Genomic DNA, 23,847 nt, shown 5'->3' on the forward strand with positions numbered 1-23,847 from the left:
TGAGATCTACTGGTCAGGAAAGGTTTATAAAGCCTTAGAACTGCAGCAAACCATAGTAAGACCCAATGTCTACTAATGGCAAACTCCTGGAACAGTGAAGAAACTTCCCAGGAGTTACCGAAATGAACAATGAACAAAATAACAAAATTACCCCAAGAGCCCTTTGACAACTCATTTAGCGGTCACAAAAGACCCCACAACAACATCAAAAGAACTGCAGGCCTCACGTGCCTAAGATAAGGTAAGTGTTCATGAGTGTTCATATGGTGCTTATAAAGAGACTGGGCAAAATTGCCTTGAGTTCCAAAATGAAACCCACTACTGAGCAAAAAAAAACATAAAGGCTTGTATCAGTTTTGCTAGAAATCATCTTGATGATCCTCAAGACTTTTGGGAATATACTCTGTAGACTGACGAGACATAAGTTAAACTGTAGGTGTGTTTCCCACAGTGGTGTAAAGTACTTAAGTAAATGGACTTTGTTACTTAAGTATTTTTTTTTGGCTACTTTGTACTTGTTCTGAGTATTAAAAATATAAGCAACTTTTACTCTCTACTCTACATTTTTGATTGAATGTATGTATTCTTTACTCCACTGCATTTGAACAGACGCTTATAGTTACTCATTACATTGTGATTGTACGCAACAAGTCGCCATCTTTATCTACCACGGCTAATTTGTTGGCCGGAAGAGGCGATATCGCCATCTGCAGGCTGCTGAAGGTACTGTATGCTATTTATGAGCTAAATCACGTGAACGTAAATTGGCAGCTTGCCGATTACCAGTGTTTAATTAGCGACATGGCTGCAGCAAATGATGAAGCTGAAGTCAGCACATCAAGCAGTGCCAGCACTGATGACCATCCATGGCCTTATCTGAAAGAAATGTTTTTATTTGCCGATATGCTGAATGTCTCTTACAGGATGCAGCGTCTACTTTGTTTGCCACGAAAATAAGTGCCTTTAAGAATTTATCGTAAACTTGGAGAAAACACATTAAAGTTAGAGTCTATTTAATGTTAATTTAATGTGAATTAAGTTAATTTAATAGTTACTGATATGGCAAAAAGAACCTTTCTTGGTGTTCTTTGAGCCTACATTCAGTATGAGTAAATACTTAAGTTCTTTTAAAATTGGATACTTTAATACTTTTACTCAAGTCTTATTGGAATTGGTGACTTGTATCGCGTAATGGAGTAATTTTTTACAGTAAGGTATCTGTACTTTTACTCAAGAATGGTTTTCAGGTACTCTTTATACCTCTGGTGTCCTATTATGTGCAATCTAAAAATAGCACCACTTTTCAATGGGCTATTTTTCTGTTTCAAGACCCGGAAGACTCATTGTGATAAACTGAACCATGAATTCTGCTGTGTACAAACATATCCTGAAGGAGAATGTCTAGCCATCTATGAGTGACCTTAAGCTGTAGCAAACTGGGGTTTTGCACAGCGGTGGAAAGAGTACTGTAAAATCATACTCAAGTCAAAGTACTATTACTTGTCTAAAAATGTAGTTCAAGTAGAGTAAAAGTGTCTGTTGTAAATATTACTCTAAATAGGAGTAAAAAGTAGACCTTTCAAAAGTACTCATGAGTAGTGACTAGTGAGTATTACGCTGTAAAAAGATGACGAATTTACATGTAATTTGTGGATGTGTGTAAACATAACATTCTGTAGTGCATTTAGTTATTGCCCAGCAGGCACACAACGTCACAAGACATTAATATTAGGTTAGATTTAGACCAAATTCAATATCTAGCCAGCGTCTAAGGACAACGTTATTTTGATGTCCAATAATGACATCAAATGACATTGATATTTGGTCGATTTTAGGTTTTGTTGGAAAGTGACCAAATTTAACATCGAGCCAACATCTTAAACCAACATCATATTGATGTCAAATACTGACATTTATTCGTCAGGTATGGCAACCAAAATCCAAAATCTGTAATATCATTAGACATTGATATTTGGTTGGTATTAGGTTAGACATTGAGGCTGGCCGGACGTTGAGTTCTGACATCAATCCGATTTTCATTTCAAAACAAAATGCAACATCCCCATGACGTTAGGGTACAAAGTCAATCTGACTATATGTTGATGTCTTCTGCCGGCTGGGTGTTTAAGGCCATTTCGGTCATCATACAGTAAACATTTGTTATCTTCTCATCAGTGACACGGGTCTCTGGGTCAATGCATGTAAAGATTTTGGACATTTTCTTGAACACTCTTAATGCTTCCAAACAGTTTGCTGCATTTATAAAGTCCACATGTCTTGAGGTAGTTCATTATGAGGTGATTTACCTTCTATGTTTAATTTGATTGGACTCGCAGGACAGATTTTTCTAATCCCCATAGACAAGAAAAAATAAAGTAGTGACTGCAGAATGAAGAAAGTAGTGGAATAAAAGTACCAATACTGCACTAAAATGTACTCAAGGGGAAGTAAAAGAACACATTTTTTAAAACTACTTAGTAAATTACAGTTCCTGAGAAAAACTATTCAATTACAGTAGTTTGAGTTTTTGTAATTAGTTACTTTACACCACGTATTCTGCAGCAGAACAAACATTCAAAGCACACCAGCAGGTCCACTTCTGAATGGCTGAGGAAAAACAAAATGAAGACTTCGGAGTAGGGCAAACTTTGAATACTTTTCCTACCTTGTGTGGAGTCACATAACCCACTCTGTTCAGCATTTAGGTTTACACTTCTGTATCGAGCACACACATATGGTCTGGCTCACATCTGCCAGCTCCTGCCTCTGACTGAGCAAGTTTGTGCTACTTGTACTTTAAGGTAGTATTCCAAAAAAACTGGACACAGAGGAACAAAAAAAAACTACTGCCAGCTACTGTTTCGGAGGTGTTATTGCAGAGCAACACAAACAGCAAGCAAAAGTATAAATTCACGACTACACGCAAGGCATGCATCGTGGGTCACAGAGATCACTTGGCAAAGAAGTATCAATCAGCCTTATGGTTTATTAAGGCTGATTTATACTTTTGCTGCCACTTTGCAGACAAATTTGATCACTGGTCAGGTAGGACGATGGACCCATTGTTGAGTCTAATTTTGCACCACATTGATTTTTTAACTGCATCAGAAATGTCTTGAGATGGCATATTTTACATTACATAGAAATTATTATTTACATTCAAATATTTGTTCACAAAAGATCCGAGAAATGCCCTCTTTAAATTATTATTTACATGATATACAGGATTTTTTTTTATTTAGAAGAGGTTTTCTACTTTTAATATGAAATAAATTGAAAATAATTTATTTAGTTTCAAAAGTGCAAGCTATTTATTTAGACAATGTGTGTTTAAATTTCAGTTGTTCAACGTTGATGTTCAATAAATATTCATAGATAGTAGATAGTGTGTGTTTCCTTTACTTATTTTTAAGTCATCTAATGCGCTTTTCATTCAAAAATCTCTCACTTGTAATATGTGAGCATGTTTATACTGTACAAAACCTGGCAATAAACTATGAGGGCAAAACATATTAATAAATAAATAAAATAATCTGCCATTAATCGCAATCGAGTTAAAATGTTCAATTAATCAACATTTAGATTTTAAGCTAAATTGTCAAAGCTCTGACCTGAATCTAGTCGAGATACTGTAACCTTAAAAGGCGGTTCATACTTGAAAACCCTCCAATTTGGCAAGATTAGACGACTAAGCCTAACTTCCTTCACAACGCTGTAACAGACTCACTCCAAGCTATCAGAAACAGTTGTTTTCTGGGGGACTGCAGTTGTTGCATCTAAAGCATGGTTGATACTCAACACATCCACTAGTTCACTTGAGTGGGCATGGCAAAAGTAGCATCATCAGTGTTGGCAGAGGTTTGCTTTGGGTACCTGCGACATAATTTCGGCTGGTGGAGTGCATAATTTTATCAGTATCCGAAGATGAAAGATTTGGAGCAGAGTCTGCCCGAGCTGGGAAATTTACACATGCAACACCTTTAGAAATTCCAAACACTCTAATGAGATATTTTGTGCACAGTTTGTCCATTCATTTATTCATTCATATATTCATTTTCTTGTCGGCTTAGTCCCTTTATTAATCCGGGGTCGCCACAGCTGAATGAACCGCCAACTTATCCATCACGTTTTAATGCAGCAGATGGCCTTCCAGCCGCAACCCATCTCTGGGAAACATCCACACACACTCATTCACAAACACACTCATACACTACGGACAATTTAGCCTACCCAATTCACCTGTACAGCATGTCTTTGAACTGTGGGGGATACCGGAGCACCCGGAGGAAACCTATGCGAACGCAGGAAGAACATGCAAACTCCACACAAAAACGCCAACTGAGCTGAGGCTCGAACCAGTGACCTTCTTGCTGTGAGGTGACAGCACTACCTACTGCGCCACTGTGTCACCACAGTTTGTCCAATGCTTTTTAATTAAATTATTTTACATTTTTATTGCATAAAAGTTTTTGCATTAAGTATGCAGTTACCTTGGATATTTACATTTTTGTTTTTGCTTAAGTTGCACAATTAAACAACAGTATTAAAAGTAAACACTTTCACAAGTGTCCAAAATCTATTATTTCATATATAGTTAAAATCATTCATTTAGCAACTCCACTCACTGACTTCTTCCCCAATGTTTGTCATGACAGTTTCAGAGTCACCTCTGTTGTAACAAATAATTCACCTTATTCTCAGCTGACGAGTGGGCGCTGCCATTTGAATCTTTTTGTCTCGCGACTTCCGGTCACATTCACTTCCATTCTTTTTTTTGACGTTAACAACTGCTCGTTACGCTGCTTGATGTTGCAATTTAATATTTTCTTATTATATTATGCTACTTGGTCTGTGTAGTCATGCAAACATTTGTTTGTTGAGCAAGTAGTTTGGCCATTTTCTGCCGTTTATTATCCCTAGTCATTTCTCCCATAGGCGACTGAATCGGAAGTTCTAAGACAATCGCGAAAACAGGCGCACTTCCGCATTTTAGAATAAGGTCAATAGTACAACAGCAAGCATGTCAAGTGAAAGCTTACGCTGCAGACCCAGGTAAAAGTAGAAATCAGCCATAAGGATTGTCCAACCAGTTATTAGATTTAGGGGGCAAACACTTTTTCACTTAGGGTTATGAACTTTTGTATTTTGTTTCTCCTTATTAATAAAAATCTTAATTTCAAAACTGCAAGTTGTGTTTACTATCATATGTAATATGACTTATATTTACATTTGTTTGATGATCTGAAACTTTGAGGTGTGACAAACATGCAAACAAATAAGAAATCAGTAAGGCGACAAACATTTTTTCACACCACTGTATGGTGAAGTATGCTTTTGCAGTTTCACAAAAATTTAGGCTGAAGCAATGAGGCAATGGGCCTGTATTAATAATCAGGTACACATACGCACACTACATCAAAAATACATTAATACAGCTGACAGCATCAGTTATCAAAGACAAAGACAAAATGCTAAATCAGGAGCTAAAAAAAGTATGGCAAGAAAATCTGTTTTCAAAGACATAAAAAATTAGATGTTACTTTTAAAAAACAGCTAATGTGTAATATGTAATTTATGTAATGCAGTAATGTAATGTAGATGTAATGTATAACAGTATGTGCTGTTATCAGTCCAAATGTTACTGATTTGGAGTCGCCAGTATGGTGTCACAATGGCAAGCTAACGATTCATACCCAAGCATAGCAAAAACATGGCCTCAGATACGTTGGCATTTTGAGTTAATTTAATAAGACAACTTGCATGAGGTATTATTTTTGTTCTCATGTGCCACTGACAGTTGCATGTTGTATGAGATTTTTATTTTAGATGAAATACTTTTTCACATCCAGTGTAGACAGATCTAGCTCTTAGAATGCGGTGTGACAATGCGATCGATGCATGTCAGTTAGATCATAACAGACCAAAGACTGTATAGTTCACTAATTGGCACTTCACAATCTTTTGTAATCCTCTAAGTCAGGGGTTTTCAAACTGTGGGTCACACAGTGAACAAAGGTGGGTCGCGCAATGTCACATAGCTGCAGCTATATTTACATTGGGGTGAATCAAAACCAGTACAATTGACGGCAATAACTGAAAAACCTCATGTGTTTCCTACAAAAAGAGAAAGCTGGTTATGTTTCACAACTGTCTTTTTCTCTTTTTTTCGCTCGACATTACGAGCACTGCTCCTTTTGAGCCCTCGCAATCTGCGTTTAGCCGGTAGAGCTCACACTGAGTGGAGCTCTCAGTAAGGGACCGTTGGAAAAGTGCTTCTTTTTTTCCGTTTTTTTTTTTTTTTTTTTTTTTTTGCTCTGTCCTGCGTTTTTTTTTTTTTTAAACTACTAATTTTCTCTTAAATGAGCACACGCAGTTATTAAAGTAGTCGAATGCTTTCATTATAGATCTTTGCATTCTAACATTAACACCTATCAACAAAACACAATGAGAGATTCATTTGCTGCTCTTCACTAAATAACTATAGTAACTTTAATCAATATGTAAATACAATCAAAAGTGAAATAGATTTTATAGCTTTATTTTATTTCTGTATAGGCCATTTTTATTTTATTGTCAATATTTTTTTTATGTTTGCTATGTATTCTATCATTTTAAACTATTTGTTGTCCAATATTTTCCCAACATTGACAGATTGCTAATCAATAAATAGCTATAGTGCTATCTGTAAGTTTTAACGTCACCTAATATTATGGAAGGACATAGATGTTATGGAAAATAGTAATAGTAATGTAACTACCCCATCATTCCTTCCTCAAGAAAATGAGTAAATATTAGACCAATTCAGCAATAATGTTAATTGCATTGGCATATTTATCTGACGTTTTCCCAGCTTGTAGTAGTCAAAAAGCTATTTAGTTTCTTATGACTATACACTAGCAGTGGAATTTACTGCGATGGGACGGGGCTTGATCATAATCAAGGGGCTTGATCAAAGGTTTATCATATTCTCTTCTAAAAAAAAGATCACAGTTACAGCCAGCATCCCACAAAAAGCACTTCGAGCCTCATTTGGAGCATTTCAAATCGCAAAATCCAAAAAGCCACACACCATATATTTTTGACTGCTTTGAACGGATAAATTTTTTTACCCATTTTTCCATATTAAAATATTATTGTGGGTCTCTTGAGATTGAATTACTTGCCTAGGTGGGTCCCGGAATAAAAAAGTTTGGGAATCCCTGCTAAGTAGGTCCATCCTACCAGTCCATCCTAAATGCACAGTATATTGGTTGCGAAAGTCCCTCAAAATTACAGGAGGCCCCTTTGGTTTTAAAGATTATATAATATGGGATTAGGTTAACTCGGCAATGGCCACATATTTTGTGTTTTTAAATTATAATTAGCATTAATTTTACAGAAAATCCGGGAGACTCAAAAAGTTGACTCTCAAGCACAATGAATGTTTAAATGCTTGTCAATGTGATGACTTCATATTAATAAAAGATGATTCCCAATAGCACATAAATGCAGTGTTTAAGTCATTAAAACCAGATTTCACAGTGTGTTCATTTGCGAAAAGGCAAATGGGAAAAGGAAAGAGAATGAAAGCAAAACTGCAACTGCTTTCTTTGCCAAGATGAATTAGGGTGACTGGTGAAATTCCTGTAGGGCAGCAGATAAAAGGTTTTAAAATTAGCCACTGCCCTTGAACTGATAAATCATGTCAATAGGATCATCTGTTACAAGCAATAATACTATTAAGATATTTTTTTGTACTAATTATTGGGGCTGTGAAATATATCAAAATGATACAAATATGAAATGTTTGCAATAAACAAGTGATTTATTTAAAAAAGTACCTTTGTGTCATTAGCAACTCTCTTAAAGACTATTCAATGCATCAGGCCTTCAATACATCAGTTACATGTCAACACACATCTCTAAATCCAAGCTAGAGTGGTTTTCTTGTCCAAAAAGGTGTAATGGTTTTAGTATGGATGCTGAACTGCTGCATGATCAAGTAATCAATGTTAAGAAAGCAAAGCGGTAACTGTCACACTTGTGGGTTTGTCCGGACTTTCTGTGTTGTTTGTTTTTTGTTGTTATGTGGTTATGTTCTGCTTTCCTCCACGTGCATTTGTTGATGGGTGTTTGTATATTGTGGTTTGGTATTCCTCTGGATAACCTCAGCTGGATACCTGGGGTCTGTTCTTCGTACGTGGATTACTCAGTTAGCTGGGTTTGGATATTGACGATTTGACACGATCCCGGATCGTTTCGTTCTTCAAAGCTGATCCGAGAGTTGTTGTCATAGCAACAGTTCTGCTAGGTCAAACCTGATCGGGAGCAGGTTCATATAAACAGGATTAGATCGGCTCAGTTCAAGCAAAGATAATAGAGAAAGTATGTTCCTGAATTCTGATATTTTCTTACCGTAGTAGTTATATACACGTGGGAAAATGGTACATATTTTTTAACTATATATATATAAAGTTATAGTCATTAATAAAATAAATTAAGTTATACATATTAATAAAACGTATGCAATCTGCACCCTCGAAATGAAAGTACAAATATTGCCACCTGGTGGTGCAAAGAGAAAACTTATTGATATGAACTTTTTAGATCGCTTTAGTACAAATTGTGTATAATAGAAATGCACAATATGTGACTTTTTTTTTAAAGCAATAATACATTTATGCAGTCATAAACATGTTTTGATAGTTAATATGCCAGTGATTTGATGCTTCACAAAAGTTGCAGACGCCTTTACTAGTATGAAAACGCTTTTGTAAACAACCAGTTATTCTTTAAACCGATTAAAAAACGGCTACTATAATAAAGAAAATATTTTCTAAATGTGGAACTAAATACTTTGATTTGCTTTGAAATACATGATGAATTTTGAAATTAGTTTATAAAGCTACAGAAATAAATATAGAATTTGCTGCAGTGGGAGTCACTGTGGGCCTTTTTTAAATATCATAAAATAAAAGGTAATGAATGTTTAGGAGTCACGGGAGGTAATAATACCAAAGCATTTTGATGATGGACTGGCTGAGAGATATTAAAATGACCAAAACTAAATTTTAGATGTTTTCAATATGGTTGGCCGGCTGGTTTTCCTTTTTTATCACATCATCTATTAAAACAAAATCACATTACTTTTTTTGATGCGCATGCTGGAATTTATTGATACGTGTGTTTCCAATCTAGTTTATGCACCATTTGATGATATTATGTAAAATGTTTCAAGCTGAGAAAAAGTGAATGGCTTTAGTACATTCTGGGCCAAATGACAAAAATCATTTGTTCCATTGACTGACTGGCAGTGGCGAGAAGCTGAAGCTGTTCTGAAGTTAGTCAGTGGGAAAGAATTTTCACAAAGCAGCAGAAACAGGAGAGCCTGGATGAAGTCTTGCCCTGTGAGATGGTTTTACACTGAAGAACACAAGGCTGAGTCTTTGTTCAGGACAGAACCAACAAGGAGCCATTCACATACACACATGCACACACACTGTACAGCACTGCTCATGAATGGCCTCTTAGAACCAGACAAATGTTCCCGGTCTGTAACCTTCATATGTGGGCTGTCAACAATAATGTGAACAATTTGAATTATTCCTGATTAACAAGGCTTTAATCCTGATCTATCTGCCCACAACACTGTAAAAATTTTATCAATCTAGAAGATAAAGCAGTCAATAAACTAAAAGGTAGGTGATCTTCAAACCAGCCAAGGCTCATTGGAAATTTGTACAATCACCTACATTATAGTGATACAGTATTTAAAATACATCCAGGTGTGTTTCATTGCAGGTTTCAGATGGCAAACACACTAGAGAGTGCTGTCTATACTTTTGCGAATCTGAAATATGTTAGATACACAACCTCCTAGTAATATCACCTTAAAATTACAGTATATTACAATATTTTCTGGTTTTTATAGTTATAATTCATATGCATTCACAGAGAATAGTTGTCACCATACCTTAAAAAATATCCATATTCAATAGCATTTTTGATACCGCAAGGAACAAATTGCACGGCAATTATTTTATACAAATGTATACAAATATACAAAAATGTAATTAAACAACACAATGTTTTGAGGTGACGCAGTGGCGCAGTAGGTAGTGCTGTCACCTCACAGCAAAAAGGTCGCTGGTTCGAGCCTCGGCTGGGTCGGCTGGTGTTTCTGTGTAGATTTTGCATGTTCTCCCTACATTTGCATGGGATTCCTACACGTGCTCCGGTTTCCCCCACAGTCCAAAAGCATGTGGTACAGGTAAATTGAGTAGGTTAAATTGTTCTTAGTGTAAAATTGTGAATGAGTATGTGTAGATGTTTCCCAGAGATGGGTTGCGGCTGGAAGGGCATCTGTTGCGTAAAAACATGCTGGATAAGTTAACAGTTCATTCCGCTGTGGCGACCCCGGATTAATAAAAGGACTATTTTGCAAGCTCTGTGATTGATCGGCTTGGTAGCTGTGACAAAAGTGGACGGTGCTAAAAGCCCTAAGCCCAATGGAGTGAGTGTTTACAAATGACAAGTTCCATAAAGGTGTTTTGTGTTGTTCATTAAGGTAGAGATCAGAAAGCAGAGCTACTTGTACATTAACGTAGAGTTCAGAAAAAAACAAAACACCCGTGAAGAAACTTGATACAAAGGAACATAAAAACCTACAGCCAGTTAGAGTTTCAAAATTGCTATTGCAGAACAACAGAAACAGCACAAAGAAATATAAATACACTTCACTCGAAGTAGAAGTATAAAACAGGTATTAGCCAGTATCGCAAGTAAAGCAAGATTTCATTGTTTTTGACAAGCAGAAACATAAAAAGTCATGTATCTTTAGAAAAGTATTAAGTTTCATGTTTTTAATTTAAATGTTTATATTTATCAAAAAAAAAAAAAAAAAAAAAAAGATTCAACCCTAATCCTGGATGCTCACTATACAGCAGAGCTTAACCATAATCAAACACAATGAAGCACCTGTTCAAGCTTTTTAGGATCCACTAAATTAAACAAGCAGATATGCTGAAGTAGGTTTGAAATAAACTTTGCAGAACAAAGGGCTGAGTTCAAGTCCTCTGAACCAGTGTTGTGAGCAGGCATTGAAATGCTATTTCTGCTTCATTTATACTGGATGCTAGAGAGCACATTCACGAAAAACTCTACATACGCAGATGTCAGCTATCACAGCAGGACAGAAAAGAGAATAAAAATGATAGATTAACAGATGAATGGATCAAACATAAAGACAATAAACAAAGGCCTGTAGCAATATATACATCATTTGTGTTCTTCAAGACATCCTGGGTATTTTATAAGGATAAAAAAATGGCATGGACAATTGGTATAGCCTTGTCCCTTTATTGAATACTATGAAATAGCATGACTTCTTCTTTCTTTAATATATCCAAAGTAGACCATGTCTGGTCACAAAAAAATGTGTTTATAAAACACTCGACTGATGTTACGAAGTGAATTAAGAGAGAAGCTAATCTATATCAGTAAATCTATTTCTGTAAACAAGTTCAAACAAGCAAAATTATCCCACAAGTAATTTTTTAAATAAAAATTAATTGCACAGACCAATTACAGTTTTAATTAAAAACTATTTAGTATGGGGTATATTGCACTGTATATATAGTGGTATATTGTAAACAATAAGATATAGCCCTACCTTGTACATGTCCAAAAGAAAGCAAGGTTTGTTCCCTTCGCTAAACCCAACCAATAGTGTTTTCAAAAGTAAATGTAAGAGAAAAGTGCAGTTAGTTGTAACTCGACTCTTTTGTTTTTATCTATTTTGTGGAACCATGCTTCTTTGGACTTGGATAGTGAGGCAATCATACTGTATTACAAATATTAAACACTGTTAAATTGTTTCCTACACCATTAAGTAGTATTTAAGTGGTATTTACTTGGCGTTGTGCAAAGAACAGTATGAAAATATCATTTTATTAGTTAATAATATGTAACAAAATTTATATGAGAATTGGCTGGCACCATACTGCCCCTTAGCATTCATTTTACCTAGAAAATGCAGTCAAATGTACTCTTTTTTTTACAACGAAAGTAAACTTAGCTCAAGGTGAATAATTGAATAACAACCCAATTAATCAGTCAAAACTGCATTGACAAGCTTTGTTGGCATCTTTAAACATAGATTGTACTGGGGGATTGGTTGTTTGTACAGTTTGTACATTTATAGATGATATATTTAATATTTGTAAATTTGAAGTGTGCCAATAGTTTGTTTGTGTGTGCCAGTGCCTATGAAAGACAGCCCTGCCAAGAAATCTGCCAGCATGGACCTGAACACAGGCTCTTCCTTAGGAGACTTACTGGCTGTGCTGTCACCTGCTGAAACCACATGACTCACAGACCAGCACAGATTTAACCCTTCAAACGACAATCATCCCAATTTTAAGTAGAAATCTAAGACACATCTTAAATTTACTATCTAAGTTCCAGTGCACTATTTATTAACTACTGAATATACTCCATGTGGGCAATGCAATTTGGAAAAAAGATGAGATTTAATTTTCTAAAATATATATGAAAAATGTAATAATATTCAGCATTATACGCTAGAGATTTATCACTGATTAAAAATTTTCACAAACTGCAATTCAAAAAGCAAAAAAAAAGAAAAAACTTACAATAAAGACCTTTCTATTTTCACATAGCCTTTCTATTTTAGCCTTTCACCTATGTATAGTCTAATTTCACAGGAAGCCTAATAATATTAATTATACACACCCACAAAAAAAATAAATAAATACACTCATAGGCCACTTTATTAATGTACACCTGTCCAAGTGCTTGTTAACATGGTCAAGACGATGTGGTGCAGATCAAACCGAGCATCAGAATGGGGAAGACACGTGATTTAAGTGACTTTGAATGTGGCATAATAGTTTGTGCCAGACAGGATAGTCTGAGTATTTCAGAAACTGCTATTCTACTGGGATTTTCATGCACAACCATCACTAGGGTTTACAGAGAATGGTCTGAAAAAGAGAAAATATATAGTGAGCGGCAGTTCTTTTGGCGCAAATGCCTTGTTGGTGCCACAGGTCAAAAGAGAATGGCCAGACTAGTTCCAGCTGTTAGAAAGGCAACAGTAACTCAAATAACCACTTGTTACAACAGAGGTCTGCAGACGAGAATCTCTAAACATGTCCAACCTTGAGGCAGATGGGCTACAGCAGCAGATGACCACACCAGTTACCACTTCTGTCAGCTAAGAACAGGAAACTGAGGCTACAATTCACACAGGCTCACCAAAATTGGACAATAGAGGATTAGAAAAATGTTGTCTGGTCTGATGAGTCTCGAGTTCTGCTGTGATATTAAAAATGGTAGCATCAAAATCTGGCAACATCAATATAAAAGCATGGATCCATCCTGCCTTGTATTAACGGTTTAGGCTGGTGGTGGCGGTGTAATGGTGTAGAGAATATTTTCTTGGCACACTTTGGGCCTATTAGTACCAATGGAGCATCGTGTCAACGTCACAGCCCACCTAAGTATTGTTGCTGACCATGTTCATCCTTTTATGAATACAGGGTACCCATCTTCTGATGGCTACTTCCAGCAGAATATACAACCTGTTATAAAGCGTGAATTAAAACTATTATGGTAAAAAAAAAAAGTGTTGAAAAATATCTTCTGAGCAAAATATTTAAAAATTAACAATTTCACACGAGGGCTAATGATTTTTAATAACCAATTAAAATGTAAAAGAAAAGTACAAATATTTAATAACCAACTCTTTCATGAATATTTCCCAAGTATTGTGTAATATCTGTAAAGATATGCATATTTAACAAAATAAATAAATAAATAAATAAATAAATAAATAAATACATAAATACATAAAATTACATCATCCTGCTATTTGCTGCCACATTTTTGCAGCATGAAAAGATCGACTGGCGCTGCATTAAGCTATTAAACATGTTATGTTTGCTGAAGTGTTTATGATGGGAGCCTACAGTACACGCCTACCATAGTACCGTCTGGTCCATGTTCCTGTCATGAACAGCATTCAGTTTACCATAAACGTCCCAGGATAGGAGGGTGTCATTGCGTAAAAAATACCATTTATCGGTTCTAAAAAAGACATGCTGCATCACCAAATAAACATATAACTCTGCTCTGCCGCTCTGACATCAACCATTCGGCGTGTTTGAGCAACATTTGTGTTGTCAATAGAACGTGTGTGTCTCTTACCTTTGGAGGCTGGTTGTGCGCTGTTGGAGACTGGCTTTCTGGAGAAGCCATGTTCCTCTCTGTGGGATGTTTGTGCACCTTCGAGAACAGGACACGCAGCTGCAGTGATTTCTTCGGGACAGCACGAGGACTTTTCGGCTACACAAAAATCCCCTCCATCTGTTCAACTGCGGCGGGCATCTAAATGACCTACAGTAACTGTTATACAGTGACACTGGCGCTAATTGGACACGTAATCTTCCGTCGCCGGTGTTTTTGGTTTGTTATTGAGAGCGCGCTTCCACACCCTCCGCGCAACAGTTTTATCAGACAGCGCGCGCGAACACACACACACACACACACACACACACACACACATATACACAAAGTGAGAGTGTGTGGCTTTGGACGGACAGCAGCTGCTGCATGACATGCAATAACGTTAATAATATCTGAATGACATTGAACATACAGACAGATCAAATAGCCTACTGAAGAAAAGAAGAGTTGTCAATATTTTATTGAATATTCACATTTGAGAAAAAGTAAAATATTTTACAAATATTTCAAATAATATATAAAATATTGTGGATCTTTGATTAAAAATAGTATGAGGGTCATTGTCACTATAAAGTGCCTTTTAGACGTCATAATTAAAAAAAAAAGTTTAGGATTTTCGATTTAACCACATTTGTTGTATTAATTAGACCTGTAAGAAATTGTTGTTGGTCAAGCTCATTTTTTTAAATAAAGTGCAAGCAGACAAACAGTAAACAAACCTCATATTGTGTCAACCCTGTCATGGACAATTCAATGTAGTATAAGTACATTTTATTGCAGAGTGGTTATAAAATGTATATTTTCAGAAAGGTAATGTGTCCCTTTATCAACCAACCTTTATAGATTATGGAAAAATCTATTTATGATAATGCAATAATGGACAAAAATATTTTTAGATAAAATAGGCAATTGTTGCACGTTCTTATCAAAATAAAACCCAACATCCAAAATATTTTGTCAAACTTTCAAACAATATTACCTGGTCTTTATTGCTTTATTAAGAAATCACACAAGATGTTTTGCTGAGGTTATAAATAATTTGTTTTTTTTCCTAAAAGTTGAACATGACGGTGGAAAACAAGATGACAGGGTGGGCATTGTCATGTATTTTTATTTCAAACAGTTAATAATCTCCATCATCATTCATTTATTCATTTCCTTTTCGGCTTAGTCCCTTTATTAACCTGGAACTGCCACAGCGGAATGAACCGTCAACTTATCTAACATGTTTTACGCAGCGGATGCCCTTCCAGCTGCAACCTATCACTGGTAAAACACCTATGCACTCTCATTCACAATCGTTCACTATGGACAATTTAGCCTACCCAATTCACCTATAGTGCATGTGATCGGACTTGTGGGGGAAATCAGAGCAAACGGAGGAAACCCACGCGAACACAGCGAGAACATGCAAACTCCACACAGAAATGCCAGCTGAGGCTTGAAACGGCGAACTTCTTGCTGTGTGGCGACAGCCCTACCCACTGCGCCACCGCGCCGCCAAGTTCCATTATATGGACTGTAAAAGGATATCCTTTCTATAGACTGAGACAGGTATTGCTAAAAGGCTTGTATTGTCCACTCATGTATGGTGTAGTATGTGTGTATACAGTAAGTGTTGTAACATAAAAACATTAACTAATTAACAATAAAATAAATAAATATATATAAATAAATAAATGAATTAAATGGCAATGCATATGCCCACTCTGTCAAGGAAGGATTTGTGACAGGGTGGACAATGACAGGGAGGACATTTTGGGCTACAAATAGCATTTATTCAACACAGGTTGTACATGCAGCTAGTAAAGTGTTTCCCTATTTAAGCTCTTTGTACACAGTTTAAAAGCAATATTTTACTATGACAGGGTGGACATGTAAAGCTTGACAACATTCAGTTTTAAACACAATATGAGAAAAAATAGGAAACATGAGTGTAAATAATCACTGTGTGCACAGCAAATGTGGACAGCAATATTAGGGACACATGCAAAATGAATAATAATATTATAAAAAGAAAAAAAGTGATTAAAATGACTTATTTTATCAAATAACTTGTTAAAGACAATAAGAATATTTAAAAATCTTTTTAATTAGATCTAATTTACCTACATTTTAGACTCACTGAAGTTAGCTGAGCAGTGTGTGAGACATGGCAAATTCACATGAATTCTATGAATGAACATGGCAAAAATTGATAAAGGGTAAAATATCAGTATTTCATTATTTCACATTATGTTCATATAGGACTGAATCAATCTTGTGGGACATAAAAGATAAAATGGACCCATAATTGTGTTGATGTGCAAGATGCCACAAGGGAATCTAACAGCAAAGAAGTTTATTGTTGGATTTCCTGCAAAGCAATGAAGCAACACTGTAAACCCGAAGTGCAATGTAATTGTATCAATGCACTGAATTAGTAAACAAATGGTTTTAAAAATAGATTTGGTAAATTGTGTAAACATATTTATAACAACTTTGGCAGCTAGCTCAAAAATGTAATTGCTATATCTCTGTTAAGACTTGTGCTACTGTAAATTGTTTACAAATCTTTGATATGCTTAACAACAAAGTGTGTGTAACTTTTAGTCAAAACCCTACACTTAATTAGATTTGAAGTACTTTGTAAAACAGTACTGGGAAACATTCATACGCTCTCACATTCACACTCATACACTACAGCCACATTAGTTTATTCAATTGACATATACAGCATGCTCCCTGTGTTCGCGTGGGTTTTCTCCAGGTGCTCTGGTTTCCCCCACTGTCCAAAAGACATGCGGTACTGGTGAATTGGGTAGGCTAAATTGTCCTTAGTCTATGTGTGTGAATGAGAGTGTATGGATGTTTCCCATTGATGGGTTGCAGCTGGAGGGGCATCCGCTGAGTAAAACCTATGCTGGATAAGTTGGCGGTTCACTCAACTCCAGATTAATAAAGGGACTAAGCTGAAAAGAAAATGAATGAATGAATGAATGAATGAATGAATGAATGAATGAATGAATGAATATACGGCATGTCTTTGGATAGTGGAGAAAACCAGAGCACCCGGAGGAAAACCACGTGAACTTGGGGAGAACTTGCAAACTCCACACATAAATGTCAACTGACCCAGCTGGGATTCAAACCAGCGACCTTCTTTCTGTGGGTGACTGAGCAATCGTGTCGTCCTGTCGAACGGAAATAAATTTTTAAATAGCTGAATAAACCTTTTAAGACAGACCTGCTCTGATCTCTGAGATAATTAATGAATATGCTTTTGTTGAACCCATCTGTTCACATTAAATAAACATCTTTTTAAAAAAGATTGTTGTATTAAAGTGGAATTCCTGCAGAAAAAAACTATATTAGACCTACTAATGGTGCTGAGCAGAAAATAAGAGTCAGCGAGTAATGTGCCCAGTCCCACAAAGCACCACAAACAGTCAAGATGAACACCTATAATCTAAAAATGCATGCTAAAAATGGTTGATACTGCAAGAGCAAAAGTGTAAGACAGCCCCAACTTCCTATATAGCAATATAGAAAATGAAATAAAGCCACCCGGAGGTCCTACACCATTCTCACTGATCAATCAAATGTATCCTTAGTGTTTGACTTCTGCTAAATGCCTCTTTGTTGTGTTATTTAAACTGAAGTTATTGCAATATCTGTCTAATTTTGCCATTGTCGTGGTCTAACTTTAACAGAATTTAAAAAAAAATTATAAATAAAAGCGGCCTTCTCCATAGGTTTTTTTAAATAATTTTTTAAATTATTTTATTTATATATTTATTTATATTTTGCAGCTTGAAAATTTAGTTTTTAAAAATTCACACATGAAGAATGTCTCAGCTTTGATTTGCATATGTGTTCAGTTCAGATATGGCGTTTGATTTTCAGCCTGGTCAACGTCCACTAACTGTATCTCTGGCTCAATGGCACTCAAAGACATTTATATTTTGAAATGGCTCAAGGCTGATTATAAGCTGATAAAATAACCCTGTATTAAAGAATTAATCAGATACTGTTGGACCTGTTACAATAGAAGCAACCCCAGTTAGTGATTCTTGGTGTTTCATTGGATGGTGTATATCCAGTAATATACTGTAACTATGACACTACCAGTGGTTTGGGTTGCAGCTTTCAGAGGCTATCTGACTTATTAAGTCACAGATAGCACATAAATTGCCTGGTGAAGATCACAAAATGTCTTCCCAATCTCATGTCTGGCACTTTTTACTTTGGGTGCAGAACATGTTAGTTAGTCAGAACATTATACTTAGTTAGTTTATTTATATAGCAATTTTTTTACAACAAAACGTTGCACAAAGTGCTGAATACAATCAAATACAAATTAAATATTTAACTAACTTAATATTTAAATATTAAATAAAACCTTGGTACCGAAAGAATAAACTGATCAGAAGACCTCAGTGACCTAGCAGTATTATAAACATGTAGGAAGTCTGGTAGGAAAGATGGTGCCAGATCATTTAAGGATTTAAAAACAAAAATAAATAGTAATTAATAGTAATAGACTATTACCCACATATACAGAATTTTGACTAAAGTAAAATCATTACTGTCGGTTTTTCGATCTTCTCATGGTATAAACTGAGGCTCAGAGATCGGACACTCTGGGTCTCCTTTTAAGATGCAGCATCCGTCACTATTGGGGCATTAGGGTCCACATAGGCTACAGAGTAAGCACCACCAGTTATATGATGTTAACAATTTTTCTAAATTATACACTATTTAACTGCATATGAACTATATTTTACTGTAGAACAGTTATGGATTATGTTAAAACATGGTAAATACATATACGGCAAGATCAATGGTGCTGTAAATGTAAATATTATTTTTGTATTTTTGTTGTAATTGGTTTACAGTAAGTTACTGGTGAACTGAAATGTAATATGAATTAAAGTTTACTGTAGAAGTCACGCCGTGTTTTATTGTACTTTAAAGCTGCATTGTGAAAATTACTGTATATTTTACTGTAAAGACATCCAATACGTTACAGTAAGTCACAGTAGATTCTGCAGTAAATTGTTAACAGTGTAAGGAATCAGTATAAGCACACCACAACAGAAAGCTACTTTTTCTAGGTGGTCTCCCATCTAGAAAGTCTTATAAAATGGTTTTATGGCTGTGGGCTCTTGACATTCTACTAGAAAAGTTCCTTTTTGCTATTATTTAAGATTTGTCTGGTGGGTCCTCTATGAACTGTTATCAGATTTTAAATTCTAGACACGAACATGACTCTTGTCTGTTCTGTCGTTCTTCCATCAGCCTGTGCTTATGTTCACACAATGATCACATAGTGTTCCCATTAGCATCAGCTACTGACACAGAGTCAAGTGATAATGTGAATGAGGATGCCTCAATTACTTATTCAACCGTGATTCTGGGAGTAGGGAATAGTGAGTCTGAGACACTGTGTCAGTTTGTGTGCCACTGCTACTGTACAAGTCCTTCATAGAGAAAGATCTGAGGATTGGTGGTGCAGGGCTATTTTTTGAGACAGAGATTATGTAATAATCAAATAAGCGGTGCTTGTGCCATCTGCCAAATGATTGACACAGTTCTTTACGGGCTGTGAATTCCTACAGTGGCCTCTGACGCAAAGATGCATTTACCACCAGTGTTTCATACACTAAAAATGCTGTGTTGGGGCAACTTTAAGGAATTAAGTTATTCGTTTTTACAACCATAAACTCAATAATTGTGTCGTTTCAGTTCATTTCAAATAAGTAGTTTGAACAAACAGCAAACAGCATTTTTTGAGTGTATATAACTGGCTTTTGTTTGTATGGCTTCTGCTATAACCTTTGTGAAACGTACCTCTACTAAACACATTTCAATCTGTTTTTATCTATTTTTAATCATTTTTTTTATTTGTTTTTTTTTATTTTCTTATACTTGCATTTTTTATTTTTGTTTCTGTAAAGCAATTTGCCACTGTGAATGAAATGTGCTATATAAAAAAACTTGCCTTGCCTTGCCTAAACTCGCAAGATCGTCTGTTTAAGTAAAGTATGTTTTGGGGCTTCACAAAAAACAACCAAAAATAATAACTTTATTTTATGTGCATAACTTACGTTATGTGCATTGTATATACATTATACATTATAAAATATGATCTATATCAAGTCAAATCATCTGTATTTGTATATGAGCAATTCCATGCACATGTCAACCATCCCATAAAATAAAAAGAGTGAAACCCTTTCTAGGTTTTTTTGCATAGGCTTGTATTTTACAGTATTGTAAAAATACTCAAAAATGTTTCTGTCAATGTTTTCAAACAATCATATTTGATTTACCAAAGTCACCAAAGTGGCAAATTTACACCCATCACATCCATAACAGAGCTTTTTCCTCATAAATGCAAAAAATGTCAAATAAAATAAAATCAACCCTTTTTGTTTAATAGTGAGCCAACTCTTATCTTTTTAATTAGCATTATTTCTTTTGGTTTGTGCAGTTTAATTCACAGAATTTCTACAATGTACTGTAGTAACATAAGGCTTTTTGGGTGACATCCATAAGGCATTTTTTTTTTTTTTTTTTTTCTCATTTTACATCTACCAACATTTACAGATTCTGATTAGTCAGAAGTTTTAGGCTAATGTTGACAAACTTTCTTTTTGTATTTATGTTTTAAGTTTTCACTGAAAACGTCACACCCATAACGCTGTAATTGCTCATAGTGCTTTAACGTAATGGAATCAAAGCTGCTTCATAATTATAAACAGGAAGAAGCTGTGAAAAGATTGCCATTTGCGAAAAGTTTCTATTTACATAATGTTTACATGTGTACTATGTGTATATTAACGTATATATGCACACAAACACATATAAACACATGTAAAATATACAAAAATATATACAAAAGATGTATGTATATACACACACAGACACACACACACAAACAAACACACACACACATATATATATATATATATATATATATATATATATATATATATATATATATATATATATATACACATGCTACATGCATACACACACACACACAAACACACACAGAGTTGAACTCTGAATTATTAGCCCTGTTCATCTTTTCCCCCAATTTCTGTTTAACAGAAAGAAGATTTTTCTAAACATAATAGTTTTGATGTCTCATTTCTAATAACTAATTTATTTTATCTTTGCCATGATGACAGTAAATAATATTTTACAAGATATTTTTGAGACTCTTCTATGCAGCTTAAAGTGACATTTAAAGACTTAACTAGGTTAACTAGGTTAATTTGACAGGTTAGGGTAATTAGGCAAATTATTATATAACGATGGTTTGTTCTGTAGACTATCAAAAAAAAAAAAGCTTAAAGGGACTAATAATTTTGACCTTAAAATGGCTTTTAAAACATTAAAAACTAATTTAATTCTAGGCAAAATAAAACAAATAAGACTTTCTCCAGAAGAAAAAATATTATCAGACATACTGTAAAGAATTCCTTGGACTGTTAAACATCATTTGGGAAAAGAAAACTCATATTTTTTCACACACACACAAACGCACGCACGCACGCAAGCACGCACGCACGCACGCACGCACACACTTTTTTGCATTTTATTGTACTTTTTGCATTATATACTGTTTTGCACCTGCACAGCTCTGGGTTTGCAGTTCTTGCCATGTGCCCTTAAGTGTAATTGTATTGTTTACAAAATTTTATTTTTACTTATAATTTAAGATTATAATGTATTATTTGTGTAATTGTATGTATTGTAACTTCTTTCTAAAATTTTACTTTTTGTATTAATATAATTTGGGAAATGTTTAAAAAAAAAAAAGTATTTTCCACAATAGTCATGCATATATTAATATGCACAAAAATATACACAGTATGCAGATATTTTGTAAATATGAACTTTTCTTTAGGATGTGATTAATCTTTTGAAAGCACTGGAAAGTCAGACATCAAAATAGTGGTAGAACGTTGGTGTAGTTCAATGTTGAAGGATTTCTGTACAATGTTGATTCACTGAAAGGCAACTCCACCAATATATATCCACTTTAAATCTATAATATAAAACCTGCTATATGAATCTAGTATGAACTAATTGCTAATAGCAGAATTTGTCTAATGGATCATAAAAAAAGCTGTCATTGCTTAACAGCTGTGTGAATGTTTTAGCTACGGTTTGACCTCTGTACAAATATAAACCTCTTATAGGAGTGGGAAATAGCAGTCACATTTTTTACAAGTGTAAACCACTTGACCCTTTTTTCCATTGCCCTCTGCCAAGTGTTCAATTGTTACATTACTGGAAAAATGTGACTAAGGTGAGTTAAAGAGTTTTTAAAAAAAAGTTGCTTTACTAAAAATTCTGCAATATTTTGCTTGAATTTATTTGTATTATCTTTCAGTTTCTGAATAAGTTTGGTTCCTAAAATTTTTTTTCAATATATGTATTTGTTTAATAAATCTGTTTTGTTTAAATGTACCAAAATACAGAGCCTATATTCACTGAGAGATGGATACAAATATTCATTTTCAAAACAGGGTGTACTCAGTTATGCCGAGCACTGTGCACTTATGCCGAGCTGCCTATTTATGCCTGTTAAAGGAATAATTCAATCAAAGATTTAAATCCTGGAATCATTTAATCACCATTCACTTGTTCCAAACTTCTTTGACTTTTTTTTCTTCTGTTGAACACAGAAAAATATATGTTAAATAATGAACCTGTAACCACACACATCCATAAAAGGGAATAAAAATAGCATGAAAGTCAATCATTACAGGGTTCCAACATCTTATTCTTTGTTTAACATAAGGGAAAAAAATACCTCAAACTGGTTTGGAACAAGTAAAAGGTGAGTAAATAATGACTGAAATGAAAATTGAGGATTTTGAGTTATAATTGAGAATTTTGAGTTATAATATATACAGTTGAAGTCAGAATTATTAGCCCCCCTGTTTTTTTTCCCTAATTTTTGTTTAACAGAGAATTCTTTTTTAACACATTTCTAAACAATAGTTTTAATTACTCATTTCTAATAACTGATTTATTTATTTTTTGACATGATGACAGTAAATAGTATTTGACTAGATATTTTTCAAGACACTTCTATACAGCTTAAAGTGACATTTAAAGGCCTAACTAACTAGGCAGGTTAGGGTAATTAGGCAAGTCATTGTATAATGATGGTTTCTGTAGACAGTCAAAAAAAAAAATGCTTTAAGGGGCTAATAATGTGGACCTTAAAATGGTTTTAAAAAATTTTAAAACTGCTTTTATTCTCGCCCATACAAAACAAATAAGTCTTTCTCCAGAAGAAAAAAATATTATCAGACACTGAAAATTTCCTTGCTCGGTTAAACATCATTTAGAAAAGTGTCTTTAGGAAAAAAAATAAATAAATCAAAGGAGGGTTAATAATTCTGACTTCAACTGTACTGTATGAAGATATCTTGGATTGAGAGAAATTCCACCATTAATGTATCATAAAAGACATTCCCTGCATATGATTTACATCACAAGCCTTGGCTGGATCTCAAAATAAAATTCTAAAGGGTACAACCCCTGACAAAAAGTATGGAATCACCACTCTTGGAAGATTTTCAATTCACTATT

At 34.7% G+C, this 23,847-nt stretch overlaps 1 protein-coding gene across 8 annotated transcripts in view; it reads right to left on the reverse strand.

Annotated features, from left to right (window-relative positions):
- The window catches only part of ank2b (ankyrin 2b, neuronal), a 245,000-nt gene extending 230,410 nt beyond the window's left edge, over positions 1 to 14,590 (reverse strand). For 7 of the 8 annotated variants that reach the window (XM_073906502.1, XM_073906471.1, XM_073906503.1 and 4 more), the window contains exon 1: positions 14,209 to 14,590. In XM_073906502.1, coding sequence (XP_073762603.1) covers positions 14,209 to 14,259 — 51 coding nt within the window. In that variant the 5' untranslated portion in view covers positions 14,260 to 14,590. The remainder of the gene's footprint in view (positions 1 to 14,208) is intronic. The other variant, NM_001346207.1, reaches the window with a different exon arrangement.
- Positions 14,591 to 23,847: the final 9,257 nt, after the last annotated feature.

This window comes from Danio rerio, chromosome 7 (genome assembly GCF_049306965.1).
Source record: "Danio rerio strain Tuebingen ecotype United States chromosome 7, GRCz12tu, whole genome shotgun sequence".
In the NCBI taxonomy this organism is placed as follows: Eukaryota; Metazoa; Chordata; class Actinopteri; order Cypriniformes; family Danionidae; genus Danio; species Danio rerio.